This window comes from Rattus rattus, chromosome 5 (genome assembly GCF_011064425.1).
Source record: "Rattus rattus isolate New Zealand chromosome 5, Rrattus_CSIRO_v1, whole genome shotgun sequence".
NCBI lineage: Eukaryota > Metazoa > Chordata > Mammalia > Rodentia > Muridae > Rattus > Rattus rattus.
Genome location: NC_046158.1, coordinates 153,518,656 through 153,540,602, shown reverse-complemented (window position 1 = coordinate 153,540,602; position 21,947 = coordinate 153,518,656). Strand labels below are relative to the sequence as shown.

The 21,947-nt window shown below is 50.3% G+C and overlaps 1 protein-coding gene across 1 annotated transcript; it reads right to left on the bottom strand.

Moving 5' to 3' along the window:
* Positions 1 to 1,407: 1,407 nt before the first annotated feature.
* Positions 1,408 to 18,392, bottom strand: Sdc4 (syndecan 4). The gene is made up of 5 exons (XM_032904856.1): positions 18,284 to 18,392; positions 6,605 to 6,740; positions 5,292 to 5,338; positions 4,433 to 4,631; positions 1,408 to 1,723 (listed from the first exon to the last, which is right to left on the bottom strand). Exons 1-5 carry the CDS (start codon positions 18,356 to 18,358, stop codon positions 1,572 to 1,574), a joined length of 609 nt encoding a protein of 202 aa, XP_032760747.1. The 5' UTR covers positions 18,359 to 18,392; the 3' UTR covers positions 1,408 to 1,571.
* Positions 18,393 to 21,947: the final 3,555 nt, after the last annotated feature.

The window sequence follows — 21,947 nt, the reverse complement described above, 5'->3', positions numbered from 1 at the left end:
CTGAACCGTAACCTGCTAAACCAGCCTCAATCTCTGTGCTCGATGGATGGTGACTAGGCACTTAAATTGTGTGGCCAGTGCAACAGAGGAATGATTTCCAATCACATAGTCAGGTGAACTGATTCATACAGCCACACGAGGTCACTGTATTGGTTTGTGCATCTAGAGAGCCTGGAGAAAGCAGACCCAGGGGCTCCTGGGCGGAGCCCCCGGCAGAAGGCACAGTGAGGTTAGAGTCAGGTACCCTCAGCCACTCCAGCTCGATCACGAGAAGGCACCAGGAGCAGGGCAAGAGAAGAGGGCAACAGCTTACTCAGCTGCACGAAAACTCACTCACGCAGCCACCCAGCCAACATGAGACCTGTAGTATCATTCTATATCCTAAAAAAATATATTTATCTATTCTCCTAGAACCGAGGAAGGATAATATATATTACAAGAACACAAATATCCCGCTACCCCCTACATTATATTCTGGAATCTGCTAGAACACTGTAGCTACTTTTTAAGATAAAGCAACTTCAGAAAGGGCCAGGGTCAAAAACAAGAGCACAGAACATTTAAAAAAAAAAAAATAGTGGGAAACAGTAAAGACAGAAAGGTAGAGAAAAGCAGCCCCGTCTGAAGCTATAAATAGTAAAAAACAAAACAAAAAAAATCATAAAAATCATCTCTCCAGCTCTTCTCTCATTTTCAAAAAAACAAAACATAAAAAACCATGAAAACACAAAGTTAGCTGTTGCAACGGATATGTTCTAGAAAGAACATCTGTGCATCCCCACCCCCCCAGCCAAGGCGTGCATGCTCCCAAGAAGGAATGGACCATTAAAAAAAAAAAAAAAAAAAAAAAAAAACCTTACATTTTACAAATCTTCTACAAGTGTACTTCAGCATGAGCTGTCAGCACTTCAGTCCCACCCTCCCTGGATTTAAAAAAAAAAAAAGGTTGAATTTCAAAAGTCACTGAGCCTAGAATGCCCCGAGATACACCACAGAGACCCTGTAGCGTGAGGAAGTACTCGGGTGAACACATCTCAAGGTGCAGTGGGTTCTGGCTCCTTGCCCCCAACTCCTTGCCTCTAGAATAAAGGCAGTCATAAATGAGACATGTTAACGGCAGAACTAAACTGGTCCTACATTCTATTCTAGAAAATTGGAACAACAACAAAAAGACCCAATTCCAGGCTTGCCTTCAAGAAAGAACAAGTTTAACCCCATTTTTCTGCCAGGGCAACTGAGACAGACAGACACAGACACAGACACAGACACACACACAGACACACACACACACACAGACACACACACACACACACACACACACACACACACACACGGACACTCCCTCCGCACCCCATCCCACCTCTCTCTCTCTCTCTCTCTCTCTCTCTCTCTCTCTCTCTCTCTCTCTGAGGCAGCACAGTAGAAGATCGTATCTCTTCTGACACCAGAAAGGTGACCAGAGATGTAGATACAAGTCAGTATTAAGGTGCCCTCTCTCTGCCAATGTCCACCGTCCATAATCCTCGACTCCTCTCCCCATGAAGTCCAAGCAGCACTCATGGGAAGAAGCTTCATGCGTAGAACTCGTTGGTGGGGGCTTTTTTGTAGATGGGTTTCTTGCCCAAGTCATAACTGCCTTCATCCTTCTTCTTCATGCGGTACACCAGCAGCAGGATCAGGAAAACGGCGAAGAGGATGCCCACTACGCCGCCCACAATCAGAGCTGCAGTAGGGGAGAGCAAGGAGTGAGCGTTGAGAGGGCGGTCACTGCAACCTCAGGGTCCACATGCTCTTCCTCCCGCCTCCCCCCACCATCAGTCAATCTCTCCAAGACCAGCCCCTACACTAAGCAAGATGACACCTCGTTAGCGTGGACCTTCACGGCTTCTATCAGACAGGAGATGATGAAGCAGTAAGACCACAGCTAGAGTGGATCACAGAGCAACACCACATTCCATCCCACATCTGCCCTAGTCCAAACCTCAGGCCCATTCTCCAGACATCACGTACACTCTCCAGCAACAGCAGCATCAAGCCAGGACCAAGGAAATTGGCGGGTGGCAGCAACTCATGTAGATGCTTCCGTCCTTACCACGGGGTACGCTCTGCCTTTCCCCCATGTGCACAGGTCCCACCTAGCCCCATGCATCCACGGACAGCCACCATAGTCTACGAACACGTGGAACACACTGACGTCTAGACTGTCACAGTGCAAACTATTTCCGATTCTCATGGTTTTGTTCCCGTGTCTTCAACAGCGGTTCCACTGGTTTCTCCTTGAAATCCACACCTTTCCCAGCTACTGTAGCTGATGAGGCAAGCTTCTTCCTTTCTCCCATTGCAACAGCAAACAAACCCCTTTCTTACATTTTTCCCTTCAGACTACGATAATCTACTTCAAGTGCCCAGTGCGATGCCTACGTTCAAGCCCTCCGAGCTGTAAACCTCTGGCTTTCTCCTGTTCCTCACAACTCTCACCCTGGCCCTCACCATGCAGCTCTGTGAAGAGCTCCTGACTAGAGCCAGGCAGTGGTACGCTTCTCCACGTGGGTGAGCATCTGTCTACCCTCCAGGTGGCCCGAATGACTCATTTCTGTTTGTCAGGGGCAGGAACAGAATCCTTCCCGTGGCAGATTGAATCTCCTAATTCGGTTTTACCCCAGGCTAAGAAGATTAATTTCCTAGCCCTGCATACGCTACAAATCTACACAGAGAATGGAGCAGGGGAGCCGGAAGTACCAACGAGAGTTTTTCTACCAACAAACAAACCAAGAACAAAAGTGCTGCTGGGTACCAAAAGAAAAAGTATAAGCTACCTCCAGCCTGTCTCCAGCACCTTCCCTCCCAGAACTCAACTTCTCCTTCAGGCCCTTGATCTGCCCTGGAGACCCTGCAGGGGCAAGGACCAGCCGCAGGTTCAGAAGCCCACTGTGTGCTCCAGATCCAAGCAGAGTTCACTATGTCCTGGCTCTGTGACCGGGACCAGTTATTCAGGTTCCACTTTAGGAAACCGTAGAGACTCCATGAGTGCACAGGAGCCACAGGACACACGTCACAGAACTCCTAGGCGCTGTTTAAAAGCTACTGAAGTGGAGGGTTCCAGCCGGACTTCACTGTCCTTTCAATGGTGAGACCACAGGGGCTAGAGAAATGGACTCCATTGTCCTTTCAGTAGGGGGGGGCGGGGGCTAGAGAAATGGATCTTTCCTAGGGAAGATCTTACATTGGAGTGACCATGGGGTGGAAGAGTGAGATAGCCTGGGGTTAGTTCTTCTCTAGCTCTGTGAGCCGCACAGAGAAGAATGACTGGTGTTTGAAGTTTTCTTGAGAAGCAAACAAAAAAGACCAATGAACCAATCTAAAACACCACGTGTAAATAAAGCCTGTACCCAGCAGGTCTAAACTATGCGAGAGTGAAACTCTGCGGTTGAAGCCCGACAGAACAGTTGTTTCCACAAAGCTCGAAACAAGGCCTAACGGTCTCTAGGGCCCTCCCTCGGACAGCCACCAAGGCAGACTGGTGAAGGAAAAGCTGAATGAATGTTGACAAGACCAGAGGCAGAACCACACTGGGACCCTGTCACTGGGCCTGCAAGACAAGGTCAGTGAGATCCTGAAGAAAGGAAATGGGACAGTGACATGGGCACAGGGGTCCTTATTTACACCTCAGCCTCCTCTGGCCCAGCTGGTTTCCAGGAGACAGGAAATACCTAGCAAGGGCCTGCAGCACCAACACCTCCTCACCAGCCAGTCCTCCCAGACTGCCTGCCTCACTGGAAAGTTTGCTCCTTCCTAGACAACCTGGTATAGAGATGCCCACTCATCTTGAGCGGCCAGAATGAGTGGCACTACCCCTGACTAATGTCCCTCATCCAGGCCTGACACAGCCCCTCCTAAAGCTTCATGCAAGGCAGCACATCCCCCTGACAAGGATCATATTCTAGTTCTGTACCATAAAAACATCCTGTGTCATAACTAAGAGACGAGAGTTCTGAAGACTGCACGGACAGAACAGCCCTTTACAGAAAGATGCATCATCCTTCCCATTTCACAGAGGGGTAAATGAAGGCAGGATACTCAAAGAGCACCAGGCCAAGGTCATTGCTATGGAGAGATAGAGAGATAGATAGGAGGGTGAAAGGGGATCCAATCTAATTCCAGTCGGGACTTCCAGGCTTTCAAGGGAAATTAACCCTTAAATAATTAACTCCGGATACCAGGGAAAAGACTTTGAAAAACACCTGAGGGGCCTAAGGAAACAATTCCTTTTCTATTCTTTAGAAGCCTTTAATATGCATTCGACTATCCTCCCAACCATCCCTTAAGGGAGATAAAGCCCTTAGCTGCCCCAATGCAAATCAAAAGACACACCCATGCCCGCCTGTCTGCTTCCCTCTTCCCTCCAGAACCTGAGAGAAGGAAGCAGTCTTACCTGCCAAGACCTCAGTTCTTTCAAAAATGTTGCTGCCCTGGGAAGTGCTGGACATGGACACTTTGTTGGACACGTCGTCGTCCCCCACGCCGGAGGGGACCCTTTTGGGAATGACCTCATTCTCTTCCAGTTCCTTGGGCTCTGAGGGGACACGGATGCCAGGCTGGGCATTCTCGGGGATGTGGTTATCTAGTGGCACCTGAAAATGGAGAGGACCCTGAGCACACCTGGAGAGGAAGCTAGGTGGAACGGGACCCTAGAAGATGACACAGGGTGGGTGGGCGTCGCATCTGCCTCAGGTGGAATGAACACAGGCAGAGGCGTGGGGGAGCGGCAGCCTCACGCCTCGGTAGGTAAACACTGGAGCAGCCAGTACAGGTCATGTGGGCCCACTTGCCCCTCAGGAAGGCGACTCTGCACCTGCAAGGCTCTCCCAAGGCAGAGAGTGTGTGTCAAACGCTTGGAGTGTTTTACTCTTAGGGTACCAAAATCGATTGACGACCATTTCGTCAACAAGAGGAACAGGACGAAGCTATAAAAATGATGAGGGGGTTAAATGATGCAGGGAGACAGGAGTGCTGGGGGGAGGTGGGGGTCAGAGTTTCTGGTCCGACTTGAAAACAGTGCTGGTGAACAGCCACAAATGCACAACGATGAAGCTGGGCCTGACAGTGATATTCTCCACGGAGAAGACACACCCTGCCTACGCGTGTCCCCAACGAGCCTGGCACCCCAATAAAAAGCTTTCTCAGGAAACGGACTCAGGTCCCATTATCCATTCACAGGGCTGTATTTTCTGTCACTCTCAGGAGAGCAAAAGCAAAGCGGGGTGTGGGCTGGGGGCACCCACAGCACTCACCAAGGGTGAAATCACCTCAGGGAAGGTCCTGGGCTCCTCCGTGTCATCTGCAAGGTTAGAACAGATGTGTGAGCGCAAGGTCCATCATGTTCCGGAACCGACTCCCTCAGCTATGGCTAGAAGGGTCCCACCTCACAAGCAATTTTAGTCACCTAGATCGAAACACGACCCTCCTGGGACACCTGGCTCTTTCACAGCAGCATGAACCCTGGCGATACACAAAGTTGCCCAGTGTTCTTGCGAGCTCTAAACCCTACTAGGTAAAGTACGGGTCTACGGATAAAAGCAGTATCCGGAAGCTGGTTAGAAAAGCAGTGTCCCTGCACGAAGTGGCATACATCAGAAATCCCAGAACAGAGTTCGAGACCAGCTTGAGCCACACCCGAAGACCTGGTCTCAAACGTTAACGTTAGAGAGTAAGGTCAGTGGTAAGAACCAGGCCCTAGGCTCAATCTCTTATCAGGAAAGAGAGAGCCACATTAACTAAAATTTGCAGCTGAACAGGCTCCCCAAGGAATTAACTTTTGGGAAGGAAGCAGTTAACTGTAATGGGTAACACCACAGTTCGCAAACGTAAAAGTAGCCTCTTGGCTGCAACCCTTTGTAGACTGTCCTAGGACATAAAGGTACACATCACAGTATACTCGGTATACACAGTATACAAAATTCACTTCTAAAAACACTGGGCGCACGTTCAGTGCTGAGAGCTGGAACTCGGTTCAGTTCACAACTGATTCACGGTCTTCCCCACACTCGTACATCGTAAGAAAACCAAGTAGAAGGTGAGGCTGGAATTTTGGACTATGCAAATGCCCTGAAGACACTCAGCGCTGTCTGATCCAGAGGACACAAAGACAAAGCCCACAAAAGCCCTGAAACCTGGTCATACCCGCAAGAAACCCTCCGCCTCATCTGAAGCAGGGGCTTGTTTCCGGCTCCCCTCTCCGTATCTCAGCCCAAACACGCGCCTCCCACTCCACCCACACTTTTGAGCCAGTACTTTTCCTTTCCGAAGATTGGGAGGGGGGAGCGGAAAACTCTCTGGGCCCTTCCCCAGGCTCCCTCTACCCTCCACCAGAGGGAGGAGCCTAGCAGACAGGTTCAGGCTAGTGCCTGCAAACTCCGAGTGGAATGAATTCAAAGTTGTTTACAACTCACCCCAAAGACCCTGGGGGTGGGAAAATGTTACTTTTGTTTCCCCTTTTGAAGTGGAGGCGGAAGGACTGTAGGAAAGAAAATCTCTACTAAAATCCACCTCTCCCACTGTTGCAGTCCAGCCCCCCCCCCATCCTGCCCAAGCACAACCCCCATACCTAGATCTCCGGAACCCGACAGCTCAAAGTCAGAGTCCTGCTCAAGGCCCCCAGCGTCTTCATCATCCGGCAGAGCTCCAGAGAAGTATCTGCCTTCCAGGAGGTCCTGGGGGTCTATGACCTCAGTCTCTCGAATCTAGAAAGAGAAGGGGTTTCAAACATGATCCAAAAGGTTCATCCTCCTCTTCCTCCCTCCGGACACCCTTGGAGGTTGAGAGCCCCAGAACCACAGAGTGAAACAGGATTATAGGACCAGATCAGCAGTCGTGGGCCCTGTCCACCATCTCCTGTGTAAAACCCTATACAAGTCTTTTCACCATTCTGGACTAATAAATATTTCAAGAGGTAACAAGTAAGTTATTTATGTATTTCTAGGTATCATTTACTGAGCCACCCTACAATGTCTCAGGCTGCTTATAATAGCAGTTAATTCATTTTACAACTACGAACCCGCACAAAAGGCTCTAAATCATTCTCTTCTGGTGGTACAAGTGGCGAGCGGCAGGCAGAACTGCATGAAGGGCCGCCTGACTTCAGGCCAGAGGTTCCCACGCACACAGGCAGACCCAAGTCTAGGGCCTTATGACTGCTGCTGATTTCCGGATGAAAGGTAGGTAGGCTACTGGCACTGGGCCTACCCTGTCTGGAACACATTCCCAACTTGAGTCAGATTGGGTTGAAATAGGCAGGGCAGGTTCACTCGCACCCCAAGACAACCACAGAGCTCAGACCGGGTGACTCAAAGGCATACTCCTGAATTCACGGACTTCTCTCAAATGTCTACTCTTCTGCCAGCTTGGTGCACTCCCACAGAGCATGTCACTCACCTCCCACCCCAAGGAGATCCAGCTAGCCACCCCAGAGCCTACGGTCTATTCCCACCAAACAGCTTTTAAAAGAAAATTATCCAAGAAACCCCCAACAGACACCACTTATTTTTGCCCCCTCCCCCATCCTGCCTTCTAGCCCAGCTTCTCTCCGGCTCTAGGGTGCAGGGTGCCTATTGCGCTAGTCAGTGGACTCTGAGTGAACTCAGGCTCGTTCTTGTAAACAACCAGGTGCAAGGGTCACTGGTCCACTTTTTCCACGTTTTCCCTCCTCCGGTTGAGCGCTGTGGAGGCCCTGTTCTTTCCCAGAATTCTTAAGCAGAATTCGAACCAGAAGTAAGGTTAGCGAGACTACACTAAGGCCACATAAAACTAAGGGTAGAAAGTGGCCAGGTCTGTGTCTGCCAGCCCCAGGATGTCCTTCACCCAACCAAGACCACAGTGACATAGTGGACATGGTGAGAAGGAATGTCCGTTTACCCCTAAGACCCGAGGTTGAGTGGCAGGAGAGCAGCTTAGGGAAACACGCTTCCTCCTCCACTCTCTCCCACAGGCTTCCGGGGAGAGGAGGCAAGAGCAGACTGTGCCCTCTACCCACCCCCTTGCTCAGGAAACTAGATTCTGGGAAGGGAGTTGGGAGGAAGTCAGGAAGGCATCCCTCTCTCCCCCAGGGCAGGGAAATCAATGCAGAGTGCTTGGTACGTGTGGGAGTGGGGAGCCGGCAGGGGTTAAGCCCTGCTTACGGATGACTTCATGACTCCGGAATCGGGAGCTGTGGGGCTGCTGGTACTGGAATTCCAGCCCCCGCACAGGGCCCGTGCCTGTGGCTTTGGCTTGGCAGCACAGCAAGAGTGCTTCTCCGTGGTGCCCTAGACGCCAGGCCTGGTCCCAACCCCCAACGCCTCGCTAACAAATTCTCTAGGGTTCAAAATCTGCCACAGCAAGGCCTCCATGGCTTACAGAGTGCCAGGCCTTAACATGCACGCACTTGGGATGACGCAGACCCTTTTGGCAAGAGTGGAAACCACAGCTCGGAAAGGCAACTCATTTCTTCTAAGAGCCCAAAAGCAAAAGTGACCAACGAGACCAGCAGGCAGGGCATGAGATCACCTGGGCTTCTAGCCACAGACCCAACACAGGAACACCGTTTGTGCTTAGGGGTACCAGCCTGCCCTGGGGCTAGACAGGAACCCTAACTGGGCGTGTCTAATCCAGCAGGGGGTGGGGGCATGAGGAGGCGGAGGAAAGGAGAGAGGCAGGTAAAGATACTTTGACCACCGGAGCCTGCAAGACTGGTCACGCGATGTTGAAGTTCAAACTCCGCAAGGCAGACGCGGAGGATCTTAGCCTGCAGGCTTGGATTCCAGCTCCGGTCAGACCTACCCCACACCTCGCCCCTGGGAAGGAGCCTTGGAATGTCAGCCACACACCAAACCTCCTTACTACGTGAAAGTGTTCCGGGTGTTTCAAAACAGCCCAGGAGATTGGAGATAAGCCCGTTCGTTGCCTATCACGAGGGCTAGTCGTGATTACTTCGATCTTCCATGAGAGAAACTCCAGATGGGGGGAGGGGTGCGCGGGGGCAGGAACTGTCAAGATCTGACTGTGGTAAACTGAGGCTGAAACCAAGATGTGTTACTGGTTCAGTCCCCTTTGGAACACCTGGTACCCCAAGCCCCTTTTTAGGAGGACAGGGTCTCTAAGTAGCCTTGGCTGGCCTGGCACTCGTCATACTAGCTAAGAAGCTGGCCTCTGCTTCCTCAGTACTAGGATTTAAGGAATTCTACCACCATACGCAACTCCCTACCTTCCTCATCTTTATGTTAAATTCCAGAGGAAAGGAATAAATATCACACCAGGATCCACCGCCCAGCCCGCCCAGCCCTTCCTTCCAGAGTTTGGAAGAATTAACCTCTTCCTGGAGTGAGAGGCTTCTGGGACAGGTGATGGGACATGAGAAATTCAGTCTCCTGGAGCTCAGAAGGCATTTTCTCTCTTGGCCTCTCTCTGGTTCCTTTTACGTTCACAATCTCTTAACAATCGAAAAACTGCACAGTGCACAGGAGCCACGCAGGGCAAGATGTCAAGACAGAACCAGCCAAGGCCAATGCCCAAAGAGATGAGAGGGATGATTTGCTTGCTTGTTTGTAAGGCTGAGAAGGTACCAACAACCTTTCCTTCCCCCACTCTCTTTTCAAACAAGGTCCATTCAGTCGTCGGAGGTGGCTCTGAAAAACCAGGCCACCCAGCGGGCAGACCCAACCTTAACCAGAGGGGGCACCTAGTCTTGCTCTTGACTACAGATGTGGTCTGTTCACCTCAGCTCACCCAACCCTGCCCAGGAACGTGTGACCACGTGTATATGCACACACATGCACACCTTCTGGGTCCTCGGGTCTCCTCTTTGTCCCTTTCACAAACAGCCAGAAGCTGGATGAGTAAGGCCAGGTGGGGGTGGGTCTGGGTGCCCAGGATCTTGCTGGCCTTGTAGCTGATAGACATCTCTGACCAAGTGCTCATAGCTAAAGATCCTGAATTCTTTCTGAAACCGTCCAGGGGGAAAGAACAGAGGTAAGTGTACTTTGTTTTATAGGAAGTTTAACACCTGCCGGCAGAAGGCATCTGAGGCCGGGGCTCAACCGTCTGGTTTTATGACCTCTGAGACAGATTACTTTGCCAAGGTCAGCCAGGCAGCAAGCAGCAGAGCTGGGCTGACCACCTAGGTCTCACCATCCCGGTTAAGTGACCTCCCTGGCCCCTTTCCAGAGCCTTGGCTGATCCCAGAATTCTCAGCAAATAACACAGGCTGTTGCCTGCAGCAGCCAGGATGAAAAGCCACTGATCCTATCCCCAAGTCCCATGATGCCCATCACCTCAGGAAAAACATGGGATTGGGGTGACTAACAGAAGTCCCCTACTCTGTAGCAGGCTCCTGCTCTGAGTAAGGACAGCCATCACCAGGCATTCTACCTAGCACACGGGTGAGTCGTTCATCCAAGGGTCACAGCTGCAATTCAACACTGGATTCATACCCAGACCTTTCTCTAAACCATGCTCTAACCAAAGCCGGGTTCCTCACAATCACCCACCCATTTTTCACCTTCAGCCTAACCAGAAAGCCCACTGGAGACTGGCTGACCTGGAGCTCCAGGGCACCCCACCTTCCCTTGCCCAGTAATAAACAAAGGTGAAAGTGTTGCTGCTTTAAACAAAGGGACAGAAACTTGGCTGGAGAACCAAGGAGGGCTTGGCTGTGAAGTAGTGAGAGCCTCCTACCTGCCTCCCTCCTCCCCACAGAAGGCAGGGTCGAGCCCACACCTGAGCATACTCTGAGGAAGAGACCAGAAGGACCATACTGGGCTGAGTCAGGTTAGGGCCAAGGGAACGCCCATGAACCAACTCCGGGACTCCCAGGTGGTTCTGCAGCCCCCACCAACTCCATTTACCCCCGTGGGCAAGAGCCACACGCAAATCACAGTCCAGCTGTTTCCTGTGAGTCTGGGGGGTTTGTTCGGGCTTTAAGTCCTAGCTTCCTCTTTTGTAATCAGGGCTGGTGAGCACCTTGCAGAATGAAGATGCAGGGGAATGAATGTATCCAAGTGCACAGGTGACCCAGCAGGTGACCGGTGCATAGCAGGTGCTCAATGATGACCATTATTAAACCCCACCCACCTTCCTTCTGCATAGGGGAGAAGAATGCTCAGCGGGCCAAAGAGGAATCTTGCTGAAGCAGCCGCAAGGCTGGGGAGGCCCTGGCCATCAGGTGGGAGGTGCTTTTGCAAGCTAGAGGAGAGGTATGACAACCATGCTTCTTCTACTGCTGAGACCAGATACCCAACTGAAAAGGTCAGCTTCTTCCGACTGGTGTAAGCTTTGAGCACATTATCCTAAGCAAACAGAGACAGAGGAAAATGTGTGGTTTTTCCAAGAGTAGTGGAAGGCACTAACCAAAGATATCTGAAACTCTTCTTCTGACCTGCAGCCTCTCTATTTCCTGGCTTGCCTTGGGGGTAAAAGCAAAACAAAACAAAAATCTAAAAAGCAAAAAGAAGTCACACACCAAATATCCAGCGTGATGCCCCAGGACCTGAAAGGGTTAAAGCAAGGTTTGGGGGAGTGGGGGTTGAGTGAGGGTTCAAATGTAGGCTCTGCCCACTTCAAGGTCAAGTTACTCTGAACACAATCACCCAGTAGAGAGCCAGGCCTGGCACAGTCAGCAGTCAGCTTTTCACCAAGCCCCAGAGCAGCCCATTCCCACAAGAACTCTAGGATCATGGGGTGCCAGCCAGGAATGAGGGGGATTGGTCAGAAACCTCTGGACAAATCCCTCCCAGGGACCAACCCAGTACCCCCCATCACTACCTAGGTGGTCCCTGGTGGTGGATTCCCTTTCTTGGGCCTTGGTTTCCCCACCTGTAAAAGTTCTCAAAGAGACAAGCCTCCTTCTGTCCTGAGGCCTGGTTACCAAGTTGGGCATTGCTCCGATTACCAGTGGAGACAGCTGGGGAGGGACTGGCTCCCTCAAGGCCTCTGAGACAGAGGTGCATTGAAGCTGGGGCTTGTAATCTAGGCAGCAGATCCAAAAAAATGCCCGCTGGATCTGAGGCTGGCCAGAGGACTCCCAGCATGCAAACAAGCCTCTTGTGTTTTGAGAACAGAGTCCAGGGTCTTTGCAGTCCTGTTGCAACGGATTAGATCTATCAGAGCCTGGCTTACAGGCCCCTGCACCTCCCCCGACGGGGGAAGCCGGGGATTCTGACCAGGTCAATCCGTCTCAATCATCTTGAAGCTGGACTTCCCTGGAGGCAAGGAGTGTCCTCACTCTTCAGTGCCCAGCCCAGCCATTCGCTTACAGCCCAGAGGCTGGCGTGGTGCAGTCAGTCCCCACAGGTTAGACCATTACAGCGAGCTTCACCCAGTCAGTGTTTCCATAAGCACCAGCCTCTCCCTACCTCCCTTTCCATTACCCTGGGTGTCACCTGACCAGCAGCCTCTGCTTTGCCAGAGAAAACTAGGGCAGCCAACTCCCTACACTAGGAGGACAGGAGAGGGGGCAGGCAGAGAGCAAAGGGTGGGGGAGCCTTCAATAAGACGCTGTAACTCGAGGTGGAAAGAAACTGATATTGGAGGGTGACTGTAGAGAAGTGACAAGTGACACTTTCAAAGTGTCATAAAGGTGGCTGGCTGTGGTGGTCCATGGTAATCCCAGCACTTGCGAAGCTGAGGCAGGAGGATCAGAAATTCAAGGCCAACCTCAACTACACAGAGAATTCAAAGCCAGCCTGGGCTACATGAGACTCTATTTCGTGGGGGGGGGGCGTAATCCGTGATCTTTTGAATCCCACAGCCCTCTAAGATAAATGTTCTGAACTCCGAGAATCATTCTGGCCCATTTATGTTTTCTGCACATACACAGACACCGTGACCCAAAGCCAACCTCTGGCCAAGGCAGGAGCGCTTGTCTAGTCACGAATAATAAATTCAACTGAAGCCAACACTTTATAAGTTTGCTAAATAACTATTATGGCCATCAAGTGACACAGGTGTTTTATAGAGGACACTGGGGCTCTCCATCAACAGAGTGACTTATTAACTCCCTGTGTGTCCCTGGATGAGTGGCAGAGCTGGGGCAGAGACTCAAGAGGCTTTCTGGCTGTAAAATGTACCCACATTTCCTGTTTCCCCAGCCTCTAGCAGACACCACCAGACAGGTCTGCAAGGGGCAGGCAAGTGCCCAAAGGTCACCAGTGGGTTAATAACAAACCAGCTCTACAAGTCAAGTGTCTCTAGGGTTAAATCAGACCCTAATGGAGTCTCCCAGTCACTAGCAGGGGGAAAAAAAATAAAAAAAATAAAAAAGCCTCTCAGAACATTGCCTCTGCTTGTCCACCAAAGCCCAGAACACTACTTGTAGTCATTCAGCTGCCTCAAGACTCTTGCCTTTCTCAGGGAGAGTGGTGCAAGTCTTAGCTTGAACTGTGTCCTAAGACCTGGTACCCTTGTAAAACAAACACACACACGCACACACACACACACACACACACACACACACACACACACACACACACACACACACGCACACACACGCTGCACCTGTGGATTCTGCAGGAGAGGTGGGGCTGCCAGGAACTGGTTCTTGTTTAAATATAAACCCATCTGATAACCTGCAAACAGCCCACTTGGAAGATAAACAAATATAAGATTTGGGCTCCGTCAGCCCCACCCCTAGGCTCTACCCTTCCCACCTAGCAGCTGCAGGACTAGATGTGGGGGAGGAAGGAGGTCCTAGGCAAGTCAGGGAACGGGTCACTGAGGAATGTCTCCTGTTCCACTACTTGGAGCTACGCTGAGTCTCCTCTGCGAGCTCATCGCCTTGAAGCCTCTTCACACGGTCTCTTAATTAATTTATTATTTATTTACTGGTGCTAGGGACTTGAAGTCGGAGCCTCAACAGACCAGGAGGTTAAATGGCACGCCGGCTGTCACACTCCTAGCAACTCCAAAAATGTCACAGAATCCTAGTGCAAATCAAACCTGAATGACATCGGTTTGGCCCTTAAATTCTGACCAGTTGAAGCCTCGGTGTTACTGAAGGGTGTGGATTTGGAGAGGTGTACCTATGTCGTACCGGCCCTGTAGCACAGGATCCAAGTGCACACAAAGGCACTGTGAATGTTCAAAAGCTCTAGACACTGACGCTGACTCCCAAAAGCCACGATTAAAAACAAACCCGAACAAAGCCCCTCAAACCTTCATGCCCACTCCAGCATTCCTACCACAGGGCTATGCGTCTTATTAGCCAAGAGACTGATAGGAAGTGGATGACTCAGACTGGCTGTAGTAAGACTCAGTTGACTCACAGAGCCCAGTCCATTCCATTCCCATACTTTTAAGCATTCATTTGGAAATCACAGCAACTCAATCAGTCCAAGAGGCTGAGAAAACAGCTAGGGGGCCATTCCTTTCCAACAGAGAGCCCAGCTCCCCCAGCTCCTCATTCAAGCCAGCACAGCGCTCCAAGTCCTTGGAAAAGCCTCCTGTTTCTAGGCGCTGGGGATAGCAGGAGCTGAATGTCCACCCTGCTTCTCTTCTGAGACAGGGACTTGTTTAGAGTCTACCAAAGAAGCCAAGAGAACTCCCCTTCCCCTCCCCCATTGGGCTGTGGAGCAAGGACACTCAGGTGGCAATGGTCCAGCCTCCTCATTTTGGAGATAGGACATTGAGCTCTAGACACAGGTATGTTTGCTAGCAATACAGAAGTAGGTACCAAGGTTATCTGATGTCACCTACCTAGAATGTTCTCTAAGGGACAACCTAAACAGACACCTAGCATTCTCGGTCAGACTTGGTTCCTGGTCTTGGCAAAACACTACACTCCTTTGAGCGTCACCTTTGAGAGATAAAGACGCCTACATTGCAGTACCAAGCTACGGTCAGTCATCCTAGCAGGAAGTGACTTCAGAGCGCCTTCTAGAACTAAGTTTTATGTGTGAGTTTATTCAGTCATACGATCACTGTCCATGGGAAGGTAGGGGCTTGACTAGAATGAATAAAGCAGAATTCTGGCTCCAGATGTGAATGGGGGGAGGGGGCTTCCCCTTTCCAGAGTTCGGTGATATGTTTTCATTTCCTGGAGGGAACGCCTTAGATGTCATGAGGTTTCCAATAGCTCCCTCTGAATAGTTAGTGCTTAATTATTAATCAGAGGGCTAACGAAGTGGCTCGGGGAGAGGACCTGGGTTGGATTCCCGACACCCTCTTAGTATCTCCCTAAGATACACAACTGTCTTTCGCTTCAGTTCCAGGGAACTGGCCATGCTCTCCTGCCCTCCTTGGGTCCAGGATCAAGGCATGCTGCACAGACTTATATGCAGGCAGAATACCCATATGACACGGTAGCAAAGCAACAATCAAGAATGAGGTTGGGGAGGGGGCTGTCTCTTCTGGAGACCTTGTCGCTCCATCTCCATTTTGCATAAGACCCCTCTGAGTTAAGAGATCTCTCCCAACCCTGCTGAGCTCTCCAAATCATGGTCCAAACATTTTCCCGGATGTGCGGTTACCTCTATGGGTTCCCAAGAAGTCCCAAGAGGGACTCATAGGCCCTAGAACCTCCTAGGCTTTAGTACTGACTCCCTACTTCTGTGCTGCCGAGGTCAAGGAGAGAGTTCTCAGGTAGACGAGAAATGCCTCTAAGTTGAAGTGCACCAGTGGGTGGGAGATACTTCCTCAGAACTGCCCGGGATTGGTGCCAAGTCAGTGGGCCGTGCCCCTGGGCAGCAACACCTTGGCCCACACCCCTCACCCCCCACCCCATCCCAAAACAAGGCTGCCTTTAATTGGCCAGGGTGGGAGTGGCAGGAGGCAGATGAGGGAATGCTCCCAGCTGGACAGGAAGAACAGGTTTATGATGGCAAACCCTGCCAAGCAGAAGAGAGGGCAGCGGGTGTTTAGCTTGGGCTCTCTTCCCCAAATCTGGGTTTGGACTAAACCTAAAATCTGGAGAAAAGGCCCTCCTAACATGAAGAAAAAAGACTACTCTGTGAGAGAGTTGTCCGCCGGCCTGGATACTATGTATTAAAAGATGGCATCACTTAATCTCTCAATATACTTTTCTGGAAAAGAGGATACAGTAACATAGTCATGTGTGATGTTTTGTTGTCCTTGTTGTTGTTGTTGTTGTTTCATTTTGGTTTTTTGGTGAGGGCCTAATTACTCAGTTATCAGAAAGTGCTCGATAAATCATAACAGTTGTTGGCCAAACCCTCTCCCCAGGCTTCCTTTTCTCTCTTCCTCTCTCCCTCTCTCTCTCTCTCTAGTTCCAAAAGAGGAAGAAAGGCAGATAACATTGTTTATTTCTCCAATCTTAAGAGTCATTCAGTCTTGATTTTTCTGGCCACAATCTACATACGGGGGAATCCCTGTGCCCCAATTAGAGGCAAGATGCCCATGACATGAGGCAGGGAGGAGGGACGACTGAGGTCAGGACCAGAGATTGAGACTGAGGCCTCCGGAAGCAGCTGCTTCAAGGCTTGGCTTCTCCCCCTTGATAGATCGGGTCACCCAAAGCAAGCCTGGCGAAACCTACCTCCCCCAAACCACATCCTTCTGACTTATCTGGGGGACACTGTGGTCTACTCCTCCCCCCCAAAGCACCTGCTGGCTTAGCAGGGGAGATCAATGGCATGTGACTGGCCACGTGGTGACCTCAGCCATCCCCCTAGGTCCTTTTTCCTCACACTGCTCGGCCAGCATTCCTTCAGATGTCCCCAAGGAAGGTCTCAACTTCGGAATAGCCTTCAGCAGCGTGTTTGGAGTTAATGCAACAGGAAGGCTCTCCGGGCTCACTCAACCATAGCCTTTCTGCAGAGACGCCTTTCGCTTTAGTGAAAAGCCATTCCCTCGAATTCGGATTCACGCCACTCACAATACCTCGAGACTCTCCAATCCCAGACATCAACAGATGTTAGACCAGTCTTGAATTATGGGGAAACAGGACCAAACTAACAGCAGCCACTGAGACCAGAAGATAAAATCAGACATTTCCTAACCTGGCTGTCTAACTTCTGCCTGACTCAGCCACTATTAGCTGTGTGACCTTCAGCAAGTCCCTTGACCTCTCTCCTGCCTCCAGTCTACTTTAAGAACAGTAAACAGTGAGGTTTTACGAAGTTAAACGCAGTTGATTCCAAAACCACCAGGAAGATATCAGAACAGAAACCAGCATGCAATGGGTTCGGTACCTAACTGGAATTGTGCTGGGCACTGTATACATGCATTCTTCACCTGGGGGCTCCTGAACACAATCCACTGTCCCCTAATAAGCCCAGAGAAAAGGTGGCTTTCAAAAGAACATTAACGATTAAACTCCAGAGTCTCACTCTCCTTAAAACTTGGACTAACGGTACAAATGACCCATCCTCCTGGGTCAGACCCCCCCCACAGCTCCCCGAAACTGTCAAGTCCTATACCTCCTCAATTCCTACTAGGACAGAGCTGATACAGCCCTAGGTCCTTACTGACTCTGCTAGGGACCTTGAAAAGGAAAGGTTTCCTTAGGCTCCCTGGGAACTTTTCTCCTCCAGGTCCTTCACCCCACCCACTCAGGTGGGTGCCTCAATGTCCCCACGTGCGGTTTCAACCAAAACACTTCTCCCAAAACAGTTGTAACTCAACCTCTAGCCCGGGACTGATCGGAAAGCTGTCCTTTGAGTCCTCTCCAGAAAAATAAGGAACCCAGTGTTTTAGACAACCTAAAGCAGGGTCACCTCATGATCCGTTCTGTAGATAGGGAAGGTGACACTTAGAAGGAGCTGATCTTGCACCCCTTTTAAGTCAATCATAGCAAGGTTGTGGCCAAAACTAAGGCCAGGACTCAGTTCTCTCCATTCCCCAGGGTAGTATGTGAAAAGGGGTCCCCTCAAGCCCTGCTCCAGAATGCATACTGCCCATTTCATCCCCAGACCATCTCAGACTCAAGCCTCCCGGAGGGCCACTCCGCGCGCAGAGCCAGCACTGGGATCACAAAGTAGGGGTGAGGGTGTGGGAGGAGAAAAGTTGACACCAACTTAGTCACGTCCCACCCCGGAGCCCTGCGGCCAGGCTGAGTCCAGGACAGGAGCACAGAGCAACAGGCTAGGGGTGCACGGCGCACGGAGAATCTCCGGCAGCCTTCCTGCGACCCCAGAGCAGAGTTTCCCCTTAAAGTTTTCCCTGTCTCGGCGTCCAGGGGGTTGGGGGGGGGCCCGCAGCTCATGATGCACCCTACTCCCTCCGTATCCCGGGATTTGGGGGAAAAAAAGAAGGCAGCACCCCCCATCTTCCCGCTCTAAGACATCCATCAAACACATACCGACTCGCCTGGGGCGACGGGGAAACCTCCCAGGAGCAACAGCAGCAGCGGCGCAAACAGGCAGACAGGCGCCATGGTTCCAACAGCACAAACCAGTGGCCCGAGCGGACGCGCAGCCCTTCTTATAGGCGGCAGCCCAGCCCCGCCCCGCCCCCAGTGCTCACCCGCACCGCCCGGAATTCCCCCGGGAAAGCTTGGGCCTGCGGGGTGCTGCGCCAGGCAAGCTGGAAACCACTGGCGTGGGACCCGCCCGGGGACCCGCCCACAGCGTGCCCTCAGGCTCCGAACTGACCCCGATCTGTGGCTCCCGGAGCTGCAGCCCGAATAGTTAGCTGATCTACTGCAAGGCAGACTCCCTAAAACCCGAGGATCACTGCCCAACCCCACTTTATAGCTGGGGAAACTGAGGCCCATAAACGGGTAGGATTGACTAAGGGTCTTCTGTTTATATCAGTCTTCAAAGCGGGTGCGCTCCCCTCTGAAGTCAGGGAGGATTTCCCAAGTGGCGCTTGAATTCGGATAGTTTTGATTAGCAACTGTGAACGAAATGGTTCAGGTTTTTCTCGGCCTGCTGTCGAAACTATTCCAACCCCAGGGCGCCAGCGCAAAAGCATCTGGAAAGACAAAGCAGCGAGCCTGCCTGTGCGCTAAACAGTGTGATTTGTCAACTGAAGTGTGAGTTTTGTGTAATTCTCACGTGTCACGAAATAGTCTTATTCGTTTGACACGTCATCCTCTCCCCCATTTAAAAATGGAAAAACAAACAAACAAACAAAAAAACCCCGCATCCTTAGCAGTAGATCAAACAAAAAAACAGAAAGACTGGCCTCGGTTTTGAGAGATTGTTTTCATCTCTCGGAAAACTGGTTTGCAAGTTTATTCTCTTTCTCAGTAGAATCTCATATTTCTCAAGTCATCTTGCACACCGGATCCGAGAGGCGTTGCTTCTAACATCCTAACAAAGTAGGTGATGGTAAGATTCTTTAGCCCCACCCCCAGCACAGGTACTGATGTAATTAATAATCGAAGATTGGGGGACATCCCCCCCCCCCGTGATGGGCTGTCATCCTGGCCTTTGAGATACTGAGGCAAGAGGTCAGTCGGAGTTTTAAAATGAGCCGGCTGCTGTCAGTGTGAAGCCCAATCTTTAAAAAATAAAAGTAGGGGGTTGGGGATTTAGCTCAGTGGTAAAGCGCTTGCCTAGCAAGCGCAAGGCCCTGGGTTTGGTCCCCAGCTCCGGAAAAAAAAACAAAACAAAACAAAAAAATAAATAAATAAAAAAAATAAAAGTAGGGAGAGGGGCATGCTACCCGGTCGATCAAAAGGATTGACCTTTGACATACAGATACATGGTACCAAGGGTACATTTGTATATACATAATGTGATTTAGGAATTAGGGCATTCGGCCTACTTTGCTGAGTTGAAAATCACCCCTTGCCCCTGTCCCACTTTGAATTGTCTGAACTAACCCCTTAACTCACAACGTCCCTACTCAGCACCACGTCCTCCATAAGAATACAAGAAGGCATACTAAGTCCTCTTCCACTCCTTGGCTCCCCTATTCCAGTCCTTAATTATTTTCCGAGAACGAAAGTCTCTTGCGGCAGAGAGCCTTGAGAGAAAAACAGTTTTCAAATACTGACCGTGGTTTTTATCACCCCCGGACTTAATGGTGAGCAATTGTTCTCAACCATTTTAATAGACTTCCCTAAAAATTGGGCACTGAGAAAATAAATGAATCACCCTACCTAGAATAAGAAACTCTTTCTCGTGAGTCGGGTGTGGCGACATGCGCCAGTAGATCTCTGTGAATTCAAGGCCAGCCTGGTCTACACAATGAGTCAGGGGTATAGAGAGAGACTCTGTCTCAAAAAGAGAAGGGGGAGGAAATCCTTTCCTATCAGGCATGGTTTTATAGGAGAGGCACGCAGATCTCTGAGCTTGAGGACAACTTGTTCTATATTTCAGGTTCTAGGCCAGCCAGAGCTACGCAACCAGAAAGTTTCAAAAAAAATAAAGAAATAAGTAAATAAGTAATAGAAAGAAAGCATTTCACAATTCAAATAGTTTCCAGTCTTTCCATGGATTTGGCTACATTGCCCCAAGCTGGCCTTAAACTCACTACACCCCTACCTCAGCCACCCAAGTAGCTGGTAAAACAGGCCTATGACATGTCATGCTGGTGTAAACAACCTCAAGAACAGAAGTCCAGTGAGAAGATTCAGAAGTGTAAGTTCTGAGTGGTTTTCTTGGTACCTGCTTTTTGTGATCGCTAAGGTCTTATGTTGATGGCTAACGTTTTACTGATGGCTAAGGTTATGTTGTTTCAAAGTTTAAATATTATTGTGCTTAAAAGAACTATCAAGCAAAACTGGACCTCTGAATGTTAAGGGTGGTTAAGGGTTGTCTCTGTAATTGCCCGGGCTTGTACAACTTCCAGGGCTTGTACAACTTCCCCAGCTTGTACAACTTTAACAAAACGGTCGTTTATGCAAGATAATGGTTCCACGAGGTCAACTGCTGTTTCTACTTCTGTAAACAAAAGCTTGTTTTTTTGCTGGAGATGACATGAACACCTGAAAGACCTACCTTACAAAAACAGAATGTTACTTTACATTCTTTGCCCTTGGAAATCCCTGAGTAACAGGGCTAGCTGCTACACTTGGGAGACCTGGAGTCTGGGCTGTAGACTTGGCAACAGTATCTGAAACAAACCCCTCTTCTTTGTGAAAATGTATCCATTGTCAGAGCCAAGAGCTGCTGCTGCTGCTTCTTCTTCTTCTTCTTCTTCTTCTTCTTCTTCTTCTTCTTCTTCTTCTTCTTCTTCTTCTTCTTCTTCTTCTTCTTCTTCTTCTTCTTCTTCTTCTTCTTCTCCTTCTTCTTCTTCCTCCTCCTCCTCCTTTCTCCTCCTCCTCTTCCTCCTCCCCTCCTCCTCCTTTCTCCTCCTCCTCCCCCTCCTCCTCCTCCTTTCTCCTCCTCCTCCTCCTCCTCCTCCTCCTCCTCCTCCTCCTCCCTCCTCCTCCTCCTCCTCCTCCTCCTCCTCCTTCTTCTTCTTCTTCTTTTCGGAGCTGGAGACCGAACCCAGGGCCTTGCGCTTGCTAGGCAAGCGCTCTACCACTGAGCTAAATCCCCAACCCATAACTAGATATTCTTTGTGTAGTCCTGGCTGTCCTGGAATTCACTTGTAGACCTCAAAGAGATCTACCTGCTTCTGCCTTGAATGCTGGAACTAAATGTGTGTGTGTGTGTGTGTGTGTGTGTGTGTGTGTGTGTGTGTGTGTGTGTGCGCGCGCGCGCCGCGCGCCATCATCCGCTAGCCTTTCTCTTTTTTTAAAGATTATTTTTTGGAGGGGTCGCTGCGCAGGGCACAGCCCATATATGGAACAAGCAGCAGAGGTTTGTTCTACTATGTGGGTCCCAAGGAGCGATCTCTGGTCATGAGAGGATGTTTGCCCACTGAGCCATCTTGCCAACCCTCCTTTAAAAAACAAGTATATATACTGCAAGTTTATGTAATTTAACTTATACTAGTAGTTAGGTTTCACAAATAACTCCCAGTGCTCCCAGATTTGATTCTTCTGAAGTATTTCCTGATGCTGATATCTGGGAAACATCAAAATGAAAAACAGGGGTAGAGTTGTGGGGGTAAATTTATCCCATTTT